Raw genomic sequence first — 18,478 nt, 5'->3', positions numbered from 1 at the left:
CTTTCATATGGACATAATGCAACTGGTTTAATTGATCTGCGGCTGTAGGGTTTTCAGTTTTGTTTGTTCCTTCCTTCCTTCTATTCTTCCTTCCTTTCTTTTTTGCTATTATAAACAATGACATCATGACTATCAGTGCAGCTAAATTTTTGTCCACATTCTTGAGTATTTCCTTAGGATAAATTCAAAGAAAACAAAAGCACTGCATCAAACCTATTTACATTACAAAGGTTTTGGTAATATTGCCAAATCCTTCACATGTTTTTCCAGAATTAGGCATGTCCCACCTCCCACCCCCTGCCTGCAAGAGTAGGTGTCAGGATCGAGAGCTGCCAGCTTTTACCCTCCTACCATGCAGAAGACGCAATTCACAACCTTGATGCATGCGAGTGCTTCCTTCCCCCTGCTCTCACCTGACCTGTGTCCCCTGCGCCCCTCCCGGAGCCTGCCTGGATCCCAGAGCTTCAGGTCCTCTCCCCTGAGCCCTGTATTGGTCTCTTTCTGTCCATTTTCATCATTTATTCCACTTACTGTAAAATTCAATACTACATAGTATTGTTGCTACATAATTTCTCCCACTGCATTGTAAGAATAATTACTGTGCGGAAAAAAGAAAGGTGAAATTATTCTACCTGAATCCACTTCTTTACTGAGTATCTGCTCATGGCAGACAGAGAACCAGCAGGCTTTTACTGATCCATTTTCTTATTGTTTCAGCTGTGGTAAGGAACCACTGGCCAGAAAGTAGCACCAAACCCCACATAGAAAACATCACCATTGATCAGAACCAAATGGACTTTTCAACGGTGGTCTCCAAGGAGGGTGTGATGACTCAGACCCCCAGAAAGAGCCACACTTCTTCAGATGCTCCAGAAAACTTCATTCCACAAACAGAAGCAGCAGATGCTAGAGGAAGAAATGACTCTTCCAGGAAAGCAAATTTCACCATTTCCCCTGTTGGGTCTGACACAGCAACAGCTCTGACTTCCCAGAGCCTCACCAGAGGTGAGTTTGTGCCAACGATGCTCATTTCATTCATGTATGTCCGGTCCTGGAAGATGAAGTTTCTGCCAGTCTCCCTCTTCCCCATCCTGAGCGCCCATCCAAGGGTCCTGGGCTGGGGTAGCTCACCCCTGTGGCTCAGCCTCCATCTATGGCATGCTGTGATTAAGTGAGTTATCAGCATAGACCAGCTGAGGGTGCAGATTTGCCTACAGCCCCGAGCAGTCCTGGGAATTGACATTCCATGGCCAGACTGAGTCCAAAGGACACCCGCTGATCATGCCCCACACCACAGCCTCAGAGATACCAGATCTGGTCTGGTAGGCTGCGTGGCTGCCCAAATGGCGGTTCCTGATTGAATCTGCACACCTCGGTGGCTTGCCACTTCTAGCAAAAAGTTTCAAGAAATGGCTAGGGCTGGATGTGTAAGATTTGACTGAGGAAGGGAAGACACAGAAAACTGGCACCGCTTAGGTACCTACTGTATACCGACATATCTATTCTCTCAATTCTCACCACAAGCCAATGAGGTCACATTATTCTCATTTTAGGAATTTGGAAACTGAAGGTAGAGATGGTAATTAATCGGAGGTGTATAGGTCAAACAGCTAATAGGTTTTAAAGCTGGGATTTGAGCCTAAGTCTGTATGTCTGAGCATGGTGGGAGGGATAGCTTAGGAGTGGGATGCACAGACCATGTGAGGAAAAGGACAGAAGTGTGGTCTTTTTGTGGAGTGGGAAGGCTGGCAGCTTCCCATGGGGGAGGATGTAAGTCACACATGGAGGAGAGGATAGTTGTGTGCATGGGGCGAGGAGGAGTCACAGAGGACTTAGAAAACCAGGCAGTTTAGATTTGGTGTTGTAGGAAGAGTCACCGAAGGTTTTTGAACAAGACAGTGACATGATTAAAGCGAATTTGGGGGGGATTCACCTGGCAGGCAGGTATAAGATGTCTGGGGTGGGAGATGGGGCAGAGTGAACCTGGCGTCAGGGGGACCACCCAGGCGGACATAGAAGTCCAGATGCCTGGTGCTAAGATCCATGGCCCGGTGGCCTCAGGGGTAGAGAGGAAGCAATTGGTAAAGACTCTTCACAAAGGAAAATTGATATGAACTTGATAACAGCCTAAAAGTAGAAGATGACGCCATCAAAGATGGCCCCCTGCTTTCATGAGCTTGTTGCAGGGGGTCGGGTTGAAGGACTCAATTCTATAGAGTACGAATGACAGTATTTTATGTTCCCTTCATGACATGATGGACACAGAGCTTAGATCTGCGCCTGATGCTGCCTGAGTTCGTTGGTCATCCAGGTTTTGGAAATTTTGTTTATGTTGAACTCAAGTAAATAATTCTGGGGCCAGCGTTATGGAATGTGAGTGATGAATCATGGTGATCAGAGTCCTATCTTTGATCCCATATCATCTGATACTTAGCTTCATTGTGCCCCTTTTAGAGTAACTTCACCACAAAATGCAGCCTTTGTTTGTGAGATCTGAAAACAATCTTTGTCTTGGTTTGTGATCTCTCACTCAGGAGTTAATTTTTCATAGAATGAATAATTGCTCTTAATTTGTTTTCATGGAGGTCAGAGGTGAGCCCACTCAAACATTATTCAGACATTTTGAAGTCTGCTGGTGGAATTTTAATTGTTGGTGTCTGCTTTCAGCATTGGGGACACTTCGCTCGCCATCCAGTTCAGGGTCAGAAGGAAGAACTGCCCCTTCTCACACTGAGAGCGGAACATCCCAAGGGTCCCTGGCAAGAGGAAAGCGGCTCCCCGAAGACGTGACTGTGCACACCCAACTGGCTGCCACTTGGGTTTTCAGCCAGGACCCTCTTCCTGCTTTAGAGATGGAAGAGGAGGCTACGCTCTCTGGGAAGAGAAATTTTTCAGGACCAGCGCTCTCCAGGACACCGGCTCATTCCCCTCCCTCAGACCACCCCGGATGTGAGTGCTCCTATCCCAGTCTCACCTGCTGAAATCATTCAGAATGGAAGTAATAGATGCGTACAGCTTGCTAGTAACATACCTGTCACAGGGGCCGAGGCGAGGAGACATTAAAGACAAATGCAAAGTATTTGGGGGAAAAGTACCATCCGCACAATTTACCTTCATACTGAAGTTTGTCTTTAAATTTTTGTTAATGTTTATTCGTATTTGAGAGAGAGAGAGAGAGAGGAAGGGGCAGAGACAGAGGGAGACACAGAATCCGAAGCAGGCTCCAGGCTTTGAGCTGTCAGCACAGAGCCCGATGCGGGGCTCAAACTTATAAACTGTGAGATCATGACCCGATCCAAAGTCAGACACTTAACTGACTGGGTGGACTGAGCCACCCAGGTGCCCCTGAAGTTCGTCTTTAAAATATGTTCTCTTTAACTGCATAGGAAGGAAAATAGGAGTTGGTCAGGTGGCTGCTCTGGGCCTTTGTGTCCACCAACCCCTGCTTGTCCCCTCACCCCCTGCACACACGCACGTACACGCATCCAACAGGGACTAAGTGTTGTTGGTGTGTATCCTTTGCACCAGAGGCCACGCTCTGGGGTGAGTGAACTGGTGAGCACTGAGTCATTTGATTAGGAGTTAGATTTGTGTTTCTTCGTTATGGCCAACTTGTTTCTTGCAATGGCAAAGATAACACAGATAAACATTTTGCTAGGCGTCATAGAAAAGAAACCCAGACAGTGCAGGTGTTGGCAAAGCTGCAGCGGTGGAGAACACGCCTCCTTGCCTTTTCAGCTCCTAGTCATCCTAAGGCCCCTCTCTGGCAGTTCCATGTCTAGCCTGGAACTGTTTTCAACCTTCTCATCCTCCACGCTATCCACCTTGTCGCATTAGTTCTCCAATACTTATCTGGTACTCAGTGTGTAACCCTCTTGAGGACACAGGCTATATTGGTTACTTCTCTTGGGTTCCCTGCCATCCCAGGACAAGGTACAGTTGGTGAGTAATGGCAATTAGCATGTGCCCCAGTGTCACAGGGCTCATCCAGCTACCGACCAAAGAGAATGCTGGAAACTCTGCCTGCCTTTTCTCTTCTCTTCTCTGAGGTTTTATTCAGAGTCTGTGCATGCCTTAGGAAGCAGCACAGAGAGGGCTGGAAATATTCTTGGAAATAGAGGTTAGACGGCCTTCAAAGTTGCCATTTCAAAATCGTTGTAGGTCACAGGTTTTTTAGAGGTACTAGGGGGTTTGGGTTTATGTCACCAGAGCAAAAACGGAACCTGGAGGTCCTTTCTGTAATGCCTATTTAAAGCAGCCAATTCCTCCTCTATATACTCTGTATACAGTTTCTGCTGACTAGGTATGTATATAATTTATGATTCATGTTTTTGGGAGATTCCTTTTAAGATTATTCGTAAACATTGGTCAGATTGGATAAAAGCTACAAGCCTTTCCAGCTGCAAAGGTCTGTGGTTCAGTGATTTACAACCAACTTTACTAAATGGTGGAAAGGAAGCATTTTCTAGGAGGCTACACTTTGATTCTGGTCAAGGTCATTTAATATTTATAATTTAAATTCAACCCACTATTGTGGTTTATTTGAAAATCAGCCTGTTTCCAATTTTACCGGACTTGACCCTGTAGTCACCTGGATTTTTCAACATTAAAAAATAGTTGGCCTTCAAATTCCTTGAGCATTCATCCTTTTAGGACCTTATGCTTTTAGGGGCGCCTGGCTGGTTCAGTCAGTAAAGCATGTGACTCTTGATCTCAGCATATAAATTTGAGCCCCACGTTGAGTGTACAGATTACCTAAAAATAAAATCTTAAAAAAAAAAAGAACGTCTTACTTTTAATTGTTGAAGAGTTCCACCATACCTTTCCTACTCCTTGAGTCTCTCACTGAGCATTCCTCTTCCTTTTTACTGAACTGGGTGTTCTGTGCTAGGTAGAGGCCCACCTCCCTCTGAGATACTAGACGCTAGGGCCCTAAGTGCTGTTAAATGAGGGAATAGCCAGGCACCCAGGACTGTCTAGATCTAGCCTGCCAGCCTCCCCTCCTCCCTGCGGGGAAGCTGAGAGGGGGACGTGCACAGAGACCTGAAGCCATATGGGAAGCAAAATTCTGCTTTTACTTTCCAATCTGGGCTACTAGCTGCTAACCCCCTAACCAGCACTCCGGTATACCTCCTCCCTCCACCCCTTAAATCTGAATTCTGACACTTTACTATCCCTGCCTAACTACAGGATTGAGGGGCTCTAGGCACACATGTAGGAGCACTGAGGGAGCGGGTAGGACTTGCCAGAGGCAGGCTCGGAGGGGACCCAGCTGGCACTCTGTAGAAGGGAAGTGAAGAAAGAGGGAGGTGGGGGCGTGTGTCTGTTGACACTTGGCTGCTCCATCCACCAGTAAACGTGACCCAGTGAAAGTCCTGGCACTTAGGCCGGTCAGATGAGCCGTGCTCCTCTGGAGGTGAACATTAGCGCGGCCACCAGGAGCCTGGCCTGGGGAGATGGGGCTCCCTAAACATGGAGGGATTTGACCAGATGATCCTAAACATCCTTTCTAGCTCCAGCATCTGTTATTCCAAACACATTCAGCCTTTGTGTTCTGTGCCTCCTTTCTCTCCTCGCTCTGCTACACAGAAACGTGCCTGTAGCACCGCCTCGTCTGAGGCCTGGCTAGCCAGGAGTTCCCTGCCTCCGAAAATAAATTGTATGCCAGGGATGGATGCATTAAAGTGGGGATAGGCCCAGACAGCTAAATCAGATTTTTAAAAAGTGATCAGAAGCCATTTGAAATTATTTTTCTTGCTGCTTTATATCTTCCTGTACTTTCCATATGTTCTATAATGAACATGTACTATTTGATCATTGGGGGAAAAGTAAGTACAGCAGCTCACAGAGGGAAAAGTTCTCTTTTGAAGGCAGAAAGATATCTGTGTATATTGAATTGTGTGAGAATGGCTATAGTTGAGCACTAAATTTAGTACTGAGCTTCCTGGAAACGAGGGCACAAAGGGAAACCGGGTGGGGCATGTGATCATTGCCAGATAAAGTAAGCATACAATTTCATCCACAGGCATGAGTGTTTTGAGGGCAGTGAATTCTTTTTTTTTTTTTTAATTTTTTAAAATTTACATCCAAATTAGTTAGCATATAGTGCAACAATGATTTCAGGAGTAGGTTCCTTAATGCCCCTTACCCATTTAGCCCATCCCCCCTCCCACAACCCCTCCAGCAACCCTCAGTTTGTTCTCCGTATTTATGAGTCTCTTCTGTTTTGTCCTCCTCCCTGTTTTTATATTAGTTTTGTTTCCCTTCCCTTATGTTCATCTGTTTTTTCTCTTAAAGTCCTCATATAAGTGAAGCCATATGATTTTTGTCTTTCTCTGACTGACTAATTTCACTTAGCATAATACCCTCCAGTTCCATCCACGTCATTGCAAATGGCAAGATTTCATTCCTTTTGATTGCCGAGTAATATTCCATTGTGTGTGTGTGTGTGTGTGTGTGTGTGTGTGTGTGTGTGTATACACACCACATCTTCTTTATCCATTCATCCATCAATGGACATTTGGGCTCTTTCCATACTTTGGCTATTGTTGATAGTGCTGCTGTAAACATGGGGGTGCATGTGCCCCTTCAAAACAGCACACCTATATCCCGTGGATAAATGCCTAGTAGTGCAATTGCTAGGTTGTAGGATAGTTCTATTTTTAGTTTTAGTTTTTAGTTTGAGGAACCTCCATACTGTTTTCCAGAGTGGCTGCACCAGCTTGCATTCCGATGGGGGCAGTGAATTCTAAGAGGACTATTTATATAAGGAATGTTGAGACTCGTAATAGAAAAATGCCATCAGTTGCTGTTCTGAGGAAATTGTGCTAATGTTCTTTAAAAGGTGATATTTTATATAGATTCTCAGTAGGAGCTGAGGGTGTAATAATGGGTCTCAACTCATGAAAGTACTTCTGTGGGTAGCTGAGCTAATGTGGTCCAGGTAAATTGCTTTGTGGTGATTTCACTTTGTAAAGGAAGAGAGCATAAATAACTCAGAAGATTGTAGACTTAGTGTATCTTTCTCAACTATCAGCCGCTTCAGCTGGATTTTTGGCAGGTTCTGGACAGCAGTCAAGCCAAGGTTGAGCACTTGCTGCATGCCTGAGGTTCCAGCATTTTCTGTTGTGGTTGGAGAGTGATGTACATACTTTTACCAGATGAGTGGGCATTCTTTCCACCTCCTGTTATAAAGATTAGGGAACTTGGCTTGTTTCTGCTCCCAAATGGATGGTCTTCCCATTTTTGAATGGGTGCTTCAAGAGTAGAAATGAGCAAGGAAGGACAGTTATTAAATAACCAATATTGCTGGCCTGTCGATTGGAAACATGGCAGATTTCCCCCAGATGTGTTCAGCAGGTGCTCATTGAATAGTAAAAGTGGTGGTTATAGATGAACTTTTAACTTTTTCTCCTTTTCACCACTTGTATAGAAGCATTCGTACTGCTCCATAGCTTTACCATGAGGATTAAATGAGATTATGTAAATCAAGTACTTAGCACAACGTACAAAGGTATATATAAAATACGGGCGCATTGTACTTGGTCGGTAAATGGCAGCTTTTAATAATGCTGATGAGATGGTGAAGCAGCATTCCACGGGGCCCCAGTCAGGGAGAGAGAACGCAGCCATTTTCCTTTTGTGGCTTTCAGCATTTGTGACTTCTGTAATTGCGTCTCTGTGGCCATCGATTTGCTATACAGGTCTGGAGGCTGAGTCCAATATAGCTGCCGCTGTGCAGTGAATCAATGAAATAATGCAGTTGACTGGGGATGAGAGTGATTTGAAAGAGCACCCAGCAACCGAGGAGGTTGAAAACGGGCAGATTTAGACGATGATTCTAATGACGTTAGGTCCTAAGAGGCTAAGTGGCTAGTGAGGATTTGGGGCATACATATATGATGGGTTCCTTTTTTTTATATACTAATGCGTTTTTATTTGGTTGTTTATGTTTTTCAGCGAGGGGGATGGTTAGGTCAGCTGGGACTCCGCTTTGGGGTCCCGTCTATTTGTGTGGCTTGCTTACCTCTTCATTTCGCTTTCATTGTGGCCCAGTGTCCAGAACTGCCTGCTGTGTTCTAGGTATATATAGTACAGGTTCCATGGTTTGTACAAGAGTAAGAGGAGCCTTTATTTCCTGGCGCTCTTGCTCTCTCTCTAATTATATTTAATATTTATCTGTGCTTTTGGTCACAACTACACATAGGTCTGGTCTTCAAGGGACCATTTATAATGGCAAGTTAATTCTGCCCTTTCGGGGTCAAAAATAACAGCTTGAAACCTTTCATTATAAAGGTATAGAGTTACTTTTTATTATTTTTGGCTTGAAAAGAAAAATGTTTTCTCTTGCCTTTGGATCTTGCCTGCCATGTTTCTTCCCACTCACCAAGCTTTCCTGCAGTTTATTCCTGTTTGGAATGAGCACGTCAGTGAGCCCTTCCGGAGGCCAGTTCTCAGGGTATCCTCTGGAAAGTTCTTTGTGGAAGGGAGACATGAGCAAGCCACCTGTACTCCTGTGGAACAGGCTGCGCATTTTGACCAAAATGACCTATCAATCCATTTTTGAGGTTCTTGGCAAATTAATCCAGTGTCTGCCATCCTGCCATCCTTTTCATCAGAAAAACTGTTCCCCGCCTGGAGTCTTCGACTTGCTCGTGGTCCACTGGGGTAGTATGTAAGCTTGAGAGTCGGTGTCCAAAGCCTAATGAGGCTAACTACAGTAATGAAGCTTGTTTGCTTTTGGATGGAATTAAATCAAATCAGTGGGGTAACACTGAGTATCTCCTGCTGATCGGAAGCTCTGTTTTTCTTAAATGCATTTCAGTTTATAGTCTTTCAGAACATAAGGGTTACGGTGGCCATGAGGTGGGAAATAATAAAGAACCCTTAATGGTGACAAGGCCAGAAATTATTGCTCTAGGCTAGTATTGTTCCCACTGTGGTCTGTGGAGCCCTGGCCTCCCCAATGGTGACCTGGGGGCTGGGCTCCTACCACTGCCTTACTTTTATTCATTTTTTACGTACGGGTTTTAATCTATAATAGCATTTGAACAAAAGGGTTACATTGCTAAAATAAAACAAAACAAAAACCTGTACCTTATCACAATGGCCTGTCCCTACATGATCTATAAGGTGGAATTCAAGAGTACAAGTTTTTACCTTCCTCTATAAAAGCCAAGGCCAAGAATGTCTAGAGGCTTTGTTCCATTTTCCCTTCAGCCAGAGCCGAAGCTTTTCATTGTGCTTGAAGGACCTCACTGCTTCTTCACTGAACTCTGTGAAAATCAGAACCTGTGAAGAGAGAGTATCAAATGTGTTTATATTAGGTCTACATTATCTAGATTTATTCAACAAAATGTAATAAACATTATTTGTATCTAGATACATCCCTGATTTTCTTAAACCCTTGAGTAATCTTTTTTTTAAGTGTTTTTTTTTTTTAATGTTTGTTTACTTTTGAGAGAGAGAGAGAGAGAGACAGCATGAGTGAGGGAGGGGCAGAGAGAAAGAGGGAGACACAGAATCCGAAGCAGGCTCCAGGCTCTGAGCCATCCGCACAGAGCCCGACGCAGGGCTCAAACTCACAGACCACAAAATCATGACCTGAGCCAAAGTCGGAGGCTTAACTGATTGAGCCACCCAGGCGCCCCCAACTCTTGAGTAGTCTTAAAGCATCTTTTCTTCTGTTTTAGCTTCTGGAAGCACTGAGATGCTTAACAACTCCACTACTCTCCGAAGCACCTTGCTGAATGGGACACAGAGTGTGCGTGTTACCACCACGCTCCCCAGCGGTGTCCCAGGGATGCTCCAGTCTTTAACCGGCAGTCCACGACCTCTAACTGAGACGGAGCGTTCCCCCAAGGACTCAGAAATTGCCATGACTTCAGTATCGGCCCGTTTGTCACCCTTTGAGGCAGAGCTGAGAAGAGGCAGTGGATTAATCGGGAATCCAGAGGATGGGGAATTCACTGAGCCATCCACAGAAAAGGGATTTGGCCTCACATCTTCTGGGGCCTCAGTGGAATTCTGGCAAAATGACTCCCCAAGTAAGTATTTAACTTTTACTTGATCTATCATGGACTTTTAAACGCTATCGGATTGCCTTAGAAGATCACTTCAAGACCATTTGAAATCCCCCCAAAATAAATAAAGTGTGTTCTTAGCTAACACCATCTCCTTTATCTGTCTGGTATACCACATTACCACATTTTTATTTTTGTCCTTATGCGAACATTGTGAAGTTCATCAGACAGGCATCATTCCTCCTGCTCTTTTATGGACGAGGAAACTCAGGCCCAGAGGGTGTAAGAAATGAGGGCACGGGCACGTAGCTTGTGCACAGCAGAGCTGAGAGCTTGGCCTTGGAGCGGTCGCTGTCAATCGCGTGTTACCGCTCTGTGGGATTGTCTTCAAGGTGAGGGCTGGCCTGCTCTTTCAGACTAGCTGGAGCTATTTTATGTACAGATCATTCTTCCAAGTAAAATGTGCAGGCGTAAATATATTCCTCCAAACTCATGGCTTCAGTTTATGCCGTATAGTTTATTTTTTGTTTGCTATACTTGAAAATTAGAATAATCTTTATTAATAATGGAACTGTTTTGGAAAGATGCATGTGACTAAGCACTGTAGGTAGGCACGTCATATTTGTTGTTGGACATAACATATTCCTTCCCTTGACCACTTTTGGGGAAAGGGCGTAAAACACCACAGCCTAGAAGTTGCCCTGCTACTTTGCACTTGTTCTTTAAAGGCTCCCTTCTTCACCAATGCTTATTTTTAGTATTGCTATCTTATTGACACTGAAGAGTTTTGAAATAATTACTTAGAACATGAAAATGCATGTCAGCTTACACGTAAAATAAATACCATACAAGATCCTTGCAAAGGGAACCTTTCCCTAGAGAAGACTCACGTCTCAGCTGTTGGGGAATCTCTTTCACATCCATGTCATGACATTTGTTTCCTTGACATCTTACAGCCTTGGGAGGAGAGCAGCTTGCCAGCAGCTCAGACGCAGAGGATGGAAGTCCCATGTCTCAAACTGAGACTGTGTCTAGGTCGGTCCTGTCGGGCAGAAGTGGAGCCAGCACAGCACGCTGGTTCTTGACCAACAGCAAGACATTCGCAGATGCGGCAGGAAGCTCCACTTCCTATCCTGAAGTTGTGAACGCCTCAGTGCTGACCCGGTTCTCAGCCTCTGTGTCCCAGTCTAGAGGAAGTGACGCAGCACTGGGCGACAGGAGCTACTCTGAGCCGGCCACCGAGTCTTTGTCCTCATCCTCCTCAGAAAGCCTGGATTCCTCAGCAGCACGTGGTGAGTGCTCAAGTGAGTTTCCACTTCACAGAACTGCACCACTCGGAGGGCAAAGGGCTTACGAGGCTCATGCTCTTCTGTGGCACAGTAAGGCCGTGCGTTAATGGACCATTCCAGAGGCCCCTCTGCTGTCACTATTCCCAGGCCGTTCTTCTAGCTGTGTATCTCCGGTTTTTTTCTGGTACATCTCCCCGGAGCTGCTGTTGCCACCCGCCCCTGTCACACACAGCTCAGGGACTTCTCTGTCCATGTCCTTCCTCGCCCTGTAGCCTACCCCACACCCCCATGCCTGCCTCAATCACACAGCTTCTGGAAGGTGAAAATATCACCTTCTCATGGGTGATTGTTCACCCCAAGTCCGGGCATTCGTCAAGAGCAACTCTCCCTCTTGTCTAATCAGCTTTTATGAAGATACAATCCCCATTCTATGCAATTTGCCCACTTAAAGTATACAATTCAGTGTATTTTAGTGTATTTACAAAGTTGTAATACAGCGGCCACCACTACTGTCTAATTCCGAGAAGGAAACCCGGTGCTCATCAGTAGTCACTCTGTGTTCTCTCCTCCTCCCAGCCTCTGACAGCCACTAACTTAACTTTCCGTTCTCTGTGGATGTGCCTATTCTAGACAGTTTATGGAGGAAATCATACAACAGGTGGCCTATTGTGGTTTTCACTTAGCATAGTGCATTGGAGGTTTGTCCATGTTGTAGCCTGTGACAGTACCTCGTTCCTTTGTGTGGCTGAGTACTGGTTCCATCACACGGATGTGCCACATTCGTTTATCCTTTTGTCAACGATTGCACATGTGGGTTTTTCCCACCTTTCGTCTATTGTGGGTAGTACCGTGGTGAACATTCCAGTACAAGTTTTTGGGTGGACGTGTGTTTTATTTTTTTTAATTTTATTTTTTATTTTTTGAATATGTGTTTTAAATTCTCTTGGAATGGCTGGCTTCTATGGCAGCCCTGTTTCTTGAGGAATTGTCGAACTGTTTTCCAAAGCAGCTGCACTGCTTTATATCTTTATACCGCCACCAGGAGGGACGGGGGATCCTAGTTTCTCGGCTTCTTCACCTCCTGTTGTTCATCTTTTTTTTTTTATTCTAGTCATCCTGGGGGGTGTGAAGTGGTGTCACGAGTGGTTCTGATTTGCATTTTCTGGCTGACTAATGATGTTGTGTATCTTTTCACTTTTGGGAAAGTCTTTTCTGATCTTTTGACCATTTAAAAAGTAGTTAGGAATTCTTTCTGTAGTCTGGGCACTGTTCCTTTATCAGATATACCATTTTCAGACATTTCCCCCCGTTCTGTGCGTTTTCTTTTCACTTTCTTGACAATATCATTTGCAGCACAAAGGTTTTTAATTTTGATGAAGTCCAGTTTATCAATTTGAGAAAACTTTTTCTTGGATGGTCCTTTTTAATAACATTTTTGGGCAATTTCATAAACCATTCTCAGCAACCTTGTCAATGCAGAGCATGTACTGACTAAAGCAAAAATGCAATAATTGATCATTTAAGGTTATAACAGGTTTACATTCTTACCTCTCCACCACTACTAATAATAGCAGCTCCCTTTCCCCCATATGAACATCCTAATTGGTGAGGAAAACTCGCGTTTATTACTACTGATGTGACGTGGAAAAGCATATGCTTGTCATGAAAGAATACCACATGCATGGGTGGAGAATATTTATGTTCTTTCGTGTGTGTCCATGGAAAATGCATTATCTGTCTCCTAAACAAAAGGAGTCATTTTCCACCCTCACAATGTGGGGCTCAACGTTTCTCCTCCTCAGACCAGGAGCTCAGGTGCCTTTCCCGCGTGCATCTCTTCAGTACTAGGACCCTTTGCTCCGTAATGCGTGCGCCCTTGGTTTGTATGGAAATTGTGATGTCAGTGTGAGCAGGTCTCAGCGTTCAGTTATAAAGAGCTACATAAGGAATAGCCTCCTTTCTGAAACCAACTCGCTGTCGGTTAGCCAAATGCCTTATCTCATTTGCTCTGAATCACTCAGAGTGAACTGATTCTGCCATCCAGCCCCTCAGAGTTCGTGGTCTGTTCCTTTTTCTGGGTTTGGATGCAGCCCCTCCGTCTCAGGTCACGATTCTCCACTTTCTAAACCCTGGAAGCCTGACGTGGTGGTTCGCCTAAATTCCATTTAAGAGTCTTACAATCCTCCCACCCCAGGCCTTGTTCTCTCTGCCCCAGGAACTTGTGCTCAGATACACACGGCCCTCAAGCCTCTCCTGGTGGACTTCCCATGAGTTTCTTAGGCCCTTCGGCCTGGTCAAGTCACATCTCACCTGCCTCCTGGCTGTCTCTGTGCTGCTCCAGCTCACTGTGTATCCCTGTCCCCACACTCATTCCTGTCTGTCAGTTAATGCAAACGTATCATGAGGTGAACTTACCTGACATGCAGCTCTACCTCTGTTTTCCATTGGGGTGTGTCCATCAAGAGCTAGTCTGGGGGCACCTGACTGGCACAGAGGAGTGTGCGACTCTTGATCTCCAGGTCGTGAGTTCGAGCCCCACATTGCGTGTAGAGATTACTTAAATAAATAAATAAACTTGAGATAAAAAAAGAGCTAGTCTGGTATGAGAATAGGAATAAGAACCAGGAAATAACTTGTTTTCTTATAGATCCAGATTAGGAAGTATTTAGGCCAAGAAGAGTTAGACCTCCTTTCCATAATTTCTGAGAAGAAGAGTTTATTTGATAATCTAATATTAGATTCTTTGAGCTTATAGTATAAAACATACACTCAAGAAAGGAGGAAAAGGGTGTTTTCATGTGTCACCTGTCCCTATTCCATCCCCACCAAGAAAATAAATAAATGCGTTAAAAAAAATAACACAAAACAGAAAATAAGCCCATCTTTACCTCCAACCACCATGCATTAAGGGGAAAAACCAAAACTCTAAAAGAATGGCAAACCCCATTCAGTTCAGGTATCACTGGTCCTACCAGGAAGTAAAAAGCCTTCGGAGTCCTGGGGATCTCCCTCCTGTGACTTGTCAGAAAGTATAAAGCCTCAAAGGGGTTGTTAGCCTTTTGCTGAGCATTCACCTCCCCTGCCACCACCATAGATTTCCCTGATGTAAACTCTATTTGTTATGTATCATGGAGCAGAAATACAATATTGATCCTGTTCGCTGAAGTGGGAAACCTTCCCATAAATCCAGATCACCTGAACGGATATGCTGGTCGGCAGTGCCTCTTGAGGTTGCGGTTGTGATCCGTGGGGCGGGGGACAACGCATCTCGTTTTCCCACGTGTGAGTTTCACATAAAGACCAGGGAAAGCACAGGGAAGCACTTAGGCTAACTTAGTGCACGAAGGGAGGCTCGTTCCTGAGGCTTCTGACAGTGCTGCTGCACCCCTGTACTGACTGGCCATCCCCTTTCAATCTCCTTGTAGCCACTGAGGAGGGTCCTGAGCCTGGAGGAAGTTCTGCCATGCAGGAGGGGACTGCCGAGGCTCCCCACCCGCACACTGCAGCTACTTTCCCGGGGACTGCAGAGCGCACGTCGCGGTCTCTCACCAACACGAGCACAACTTCTGCAGAAGTGGGGCACTCTGTGGTGCCCAGAGAAACCGAGAGTGCCACCCAGCACGGGAACGTGACAGTGACTGCTGACGCCCACCTGGTCTCAGGTTCCCTGGCGGCCTCACCAGCCCTGGGAGGTGAGGAGCGGGGTCTCTTCCCACGTTCCTTCAGCTCACCTGTCAGCGTACTCACAGTCCTAGAAGGATTACGTTTGCTGTCAACCCAGAAAGTACCTTACAAGCTCTGTCTGAAGAGAACTTTCTAGGTTCTCTCACTCCCCCCCCCCCCAACCTATCCCCACACGCACTTGGCTAAGGCACTCACGGTGTTGTCCACCAGGATACTTGGAATAAAGGAGACCAACCAGTTGTGGCCAAGGCCAGTCTCCTGGGAAAGAAATATCTCATTATCATTACACAGAATGGAAAATGGGGAGGGTTTTCCTTTTTCCATTTAGACAGAACAATTGTTCTGTTGGGGTCTTAAGAGCTTTTCAGATACCAGTTTGCTTTTATCAAAAAAGGCATGTGGAAGGAATTTGGACCTATTCCCTGTTCTTCAGCCCCTGGCCCCACTTCTCTTTCATTACCATTTGCATTGCTGCCACCCACACTCCTCCCAGGAGGGTAAATATACTCTGTGCAGACCCTGCCCGTTCCTGCCTTCCCACACTGCTCATCCAGAGGGCTCGCCGTTGAAAACCACCTCTCCAAAGAAAGCGTTTAGTATGTGTTTGGGATATTTCTTGTATGTCTAGTTGACCTAACTTTGGTGTTTCCATTTACAGTCACTGGAATTAGCTACAGTCAAGTGAGTGGCACGGACTTTGAACAGAAGGCTTCCAGCGACTACGCAGACCACACCTATGTCTCCTCTACTTTTACCAAAGGAGAACGGGCATTGCTGTCCATTGTAGACAACAGTTCAACCCCGGACATAAGGGAGAGTTCGACCTCTTCTGCTAAGATCTCAAACTCTTCACATTCAGACTATTCTTCCTCTTCTCAGGCTCAGACTGAAAGAAGTAATGTGTCATCCTATGAAGGGGAGTACGCCCAGCCTTCCACCGAGTCCCTGGCTCTGCACACAGCCAACCTTCCGTCCTACACATCCACCATTAACATGCCAAACACGTTGGTTCTTCTGGACGCTGATGCTGGATCGATTGGCAACTCTTCTTCCTCTTCTTCTCCTTCTTCTTCTCCTTCTTCTTCTTCTTCTTTTCCTCCTCCTTCTTCTTCTTCTTCTTCTTCTTCTTCTTCTTCTTCTTCTTCTTCTTCGGGACCCCCTTTGCCCCTGCCCTCAGTATCCCAGTCCCACCAGTCATTCTCCTCAATCTTACCATCAACCGGGGCCTCTACTCTTCCACTGCAGTCCACTCCCCATGCACCCACACCTGTGTCTTCCTCACCAGCGTCCCTGACAGCATCTACCCCTGCCTCGCCGTCCACCTCCCAAACAACGCTGGCACCTTCACCTTCTACTCTGGTCCTGCCTGTGACTCCAGTTCAGACGGCGACAATGGCGTTGTCTGTGGCAATGCTCCCCAGCAGTCAAACGGCAAATCCTAAGAACCAGAGTAACCCATACCATGAGAAAGTCATTACAGAGTCAAAGCCACCGAGCCTGGAGTCTCTGCCCACAGAGGCCACCGAAGCTGTAACAGTGAGGTCTACCTCAGGGATCCCTATGCCCTCGGCCTTAACAGAGTCCTCCACTGAGCAAACCCTTCCAGACGTAAGCACCAGCATAGCCCGAACGTCTCCAGCTTTGACAACCACCATTCTTGAGACCTCTCATCCCCCCAGCCCTGCGTCAACCACAGCAGCCCTGATGCCTGACCCCACAACAGTACAGACTATGGCTGGAAAGCAGCTCTTGCCAACCAGCCCTGAAATTCCAGTACCACGAATCTCAACAGAAAGTGCTGTCACCACAGAAAGGAGCCAAGCCCACGTAGATGCTACCACCCAGTTGGTGCCCCTGACCAGTGTACCCACGTCGGTGAAAGGACCGACCACGGGGCTCGGTGTGACGGAAGAGAACAGCCCGGCTTCACACTTCCTCGGAACATCTCCTTCTCCCCAGACCGTAGGCGTTTCCACAGACGAAGTACTGACTCCTAGATCTACTACCTTCGCTGCTCGGGGCAGCACACCGTCACCGACAGCCCTGTCATCGGCAGCCCCAGGTAGAAGGCGGAGCCGCACAGGCTCGGGATGCCTGTGAATGTGTGGCAGATTTGCAATAGTTCCGTGTCTGTGTTGTCCTCTTATAACACAATGTCATGGATGACCTAATTTTCTCACCTCTGAGTTACCTAACTCTCCCTAAAGGAAGAGGTGAGGATGCCATTGGCCGTGTATGGCATCAGTAGGTAGCGCCGTTGTGGCTTGTAATTCCCAGAAATGCAAGAGCCTTTCAGGCATGCCTTTAAGTCTTGTGAGGCCAGAGCGGGTCAGCGCTGTGGGATGGGACGGTGGAAGAACTGCATCGAGAAGCTTTAGGTGGCCTTTCTGAGACAGGGAATGAGTAGGCTCTGTCCGCCGGTCAGAGCCCTGAGCCTCTCAGTCAGCCAGCCTCTCAGTCACCAGGAAGGCTTCTCTCGATTCAAGGCAAGCTGGGCTCCTTGGTCTTTCTAAGAACGTGTTGCTAGTAGACAAATGCGGGCAAAGGGATGATGAACTAACCTTTTCTGATAGTGACAGGGCGACCTGAGCTTCTTGACATTACTCTTGAGGTTATCTTTATATTCATGTTGAAGTGGCTGCTATGAGGGAATAAAACCATTCACATGATTCTTCATAGTTCAAGGAAAGGCAGAAGGAATTAGAATGGTATATCTTTCGATGTCGTGTTCAAATTTGTACATTCGGCTTGTCCAGATCCAGAAAAGGAAAGCTGCGAAGGGCTTATATAAGCCTGACATCTTTTTTTATTTTCGTTTTTTTAAATTAATTTTTTAAATCTTTATTTATCTTTGACAGAGAGAGCGCGCGCACACACACAAGTGGGGGAGGGGCAGAGAGAGAGGGAGACACAGAATCTGAAGTAGGCTCCAGGCTCTGAGTTGTCAGCACAGAGCCTGATGCAGGGCTCAAACTCGTGAACTGTGAAATCATGACCTGAGCCAAAGTCGGATGCTTAACTGACTGAGCCACCCAGGCACCCCTGGAGCTTGACGTCTTAAGGAAGGAGGAAAGAAGAGAAGTACTTTGTAGTGACTAGAGCAAGGGAGCGCAGTTAGTGTCTGAGTTCCAGCCAATCAGCCACGGTCAGCCTGGGGGCTGGAGGGCCATGACCACCCCTGCCACCAGCCCCCCATGTCAGGCGAATCAGTGTCTCTTTTGTGCCAGTGATTTGAACACCTCTGGGAAATGAAAGGTGGATCCTTCTCCAGGGAAGCTGGGAGCCCTGCTTCAGGACTCACAGGGCTTCATTTCCAGCCAAATCTATTCCAATACCAGATGGAACCTAATTCACACATCTCCCTTAAAGCCGATTGCAGTCATTACAATGATAACTGTAGGCGAGAATAAGTAGCATCGTTACTTCCTGTTAATATATTTTTTATGATAGTATCCATGGTATGGTGTTTGGTTATGCAGGTCC

General features: G+C 46.2%; 1 protein-coding gene across 1 annotated transcript in view; it reads left to right on the top strand.

The window, feature by feature from the left end:
• The first annotated feature begins 686 nt into the window (after positions 1-686).
• The window catches only part of HEG1 (heart development protein with EGF like domains 1), a 60,854-nt gene continuing 43,062 nt past the window's right edge, over positions 687-18,478 (top strand). Inside the window, exons 1-6 of the mRNA XM_040484776.1 lie at positions 687-1,005; positions 2,668-2,949; positions 9,693-10,046; positions 10,979-11,314; positions 14,737-15,003; positions 15,654-17,057. Of these exons, the coding sequence (XP_040340710.1) occupies positions 792-1,005; positions 2,668-2,949; positions 9,693-10,046; positions 10,979-11,314; positions 14,737-15,003; positions 15,654-17,057 (2,857 nt within the window). The 5' untranslated portion in view covers positions 687-791. The remainder of the gene's footprint in view (positions 1,006-2,667; positions 2,950-9,692; positions 10,047-10,978; positions 11,315-14,736; positions 15,004-15,653; positions 17,058-18,478) is intronic.

This window comes from Herpailurus yagouaroundi, unplaced genomic scaffold, assembly GCF_014898765.1.
Source record: "Herpailurus yagouaroundi ecotype Mexico unplaced genomic scaffold, PumYag 162, whole genome shotgun sequence".
In the NCBI taxonomy this organism is placed as follows: Eukaryota; Metazoa; Chordata; class Mammalia; order Carnivora; family Felidae; genus Herpailurus; species Herpailurus yagouaroundi.
This window is presented reverse-complemented; position numbering and strand designations above follow the sequence as displayed.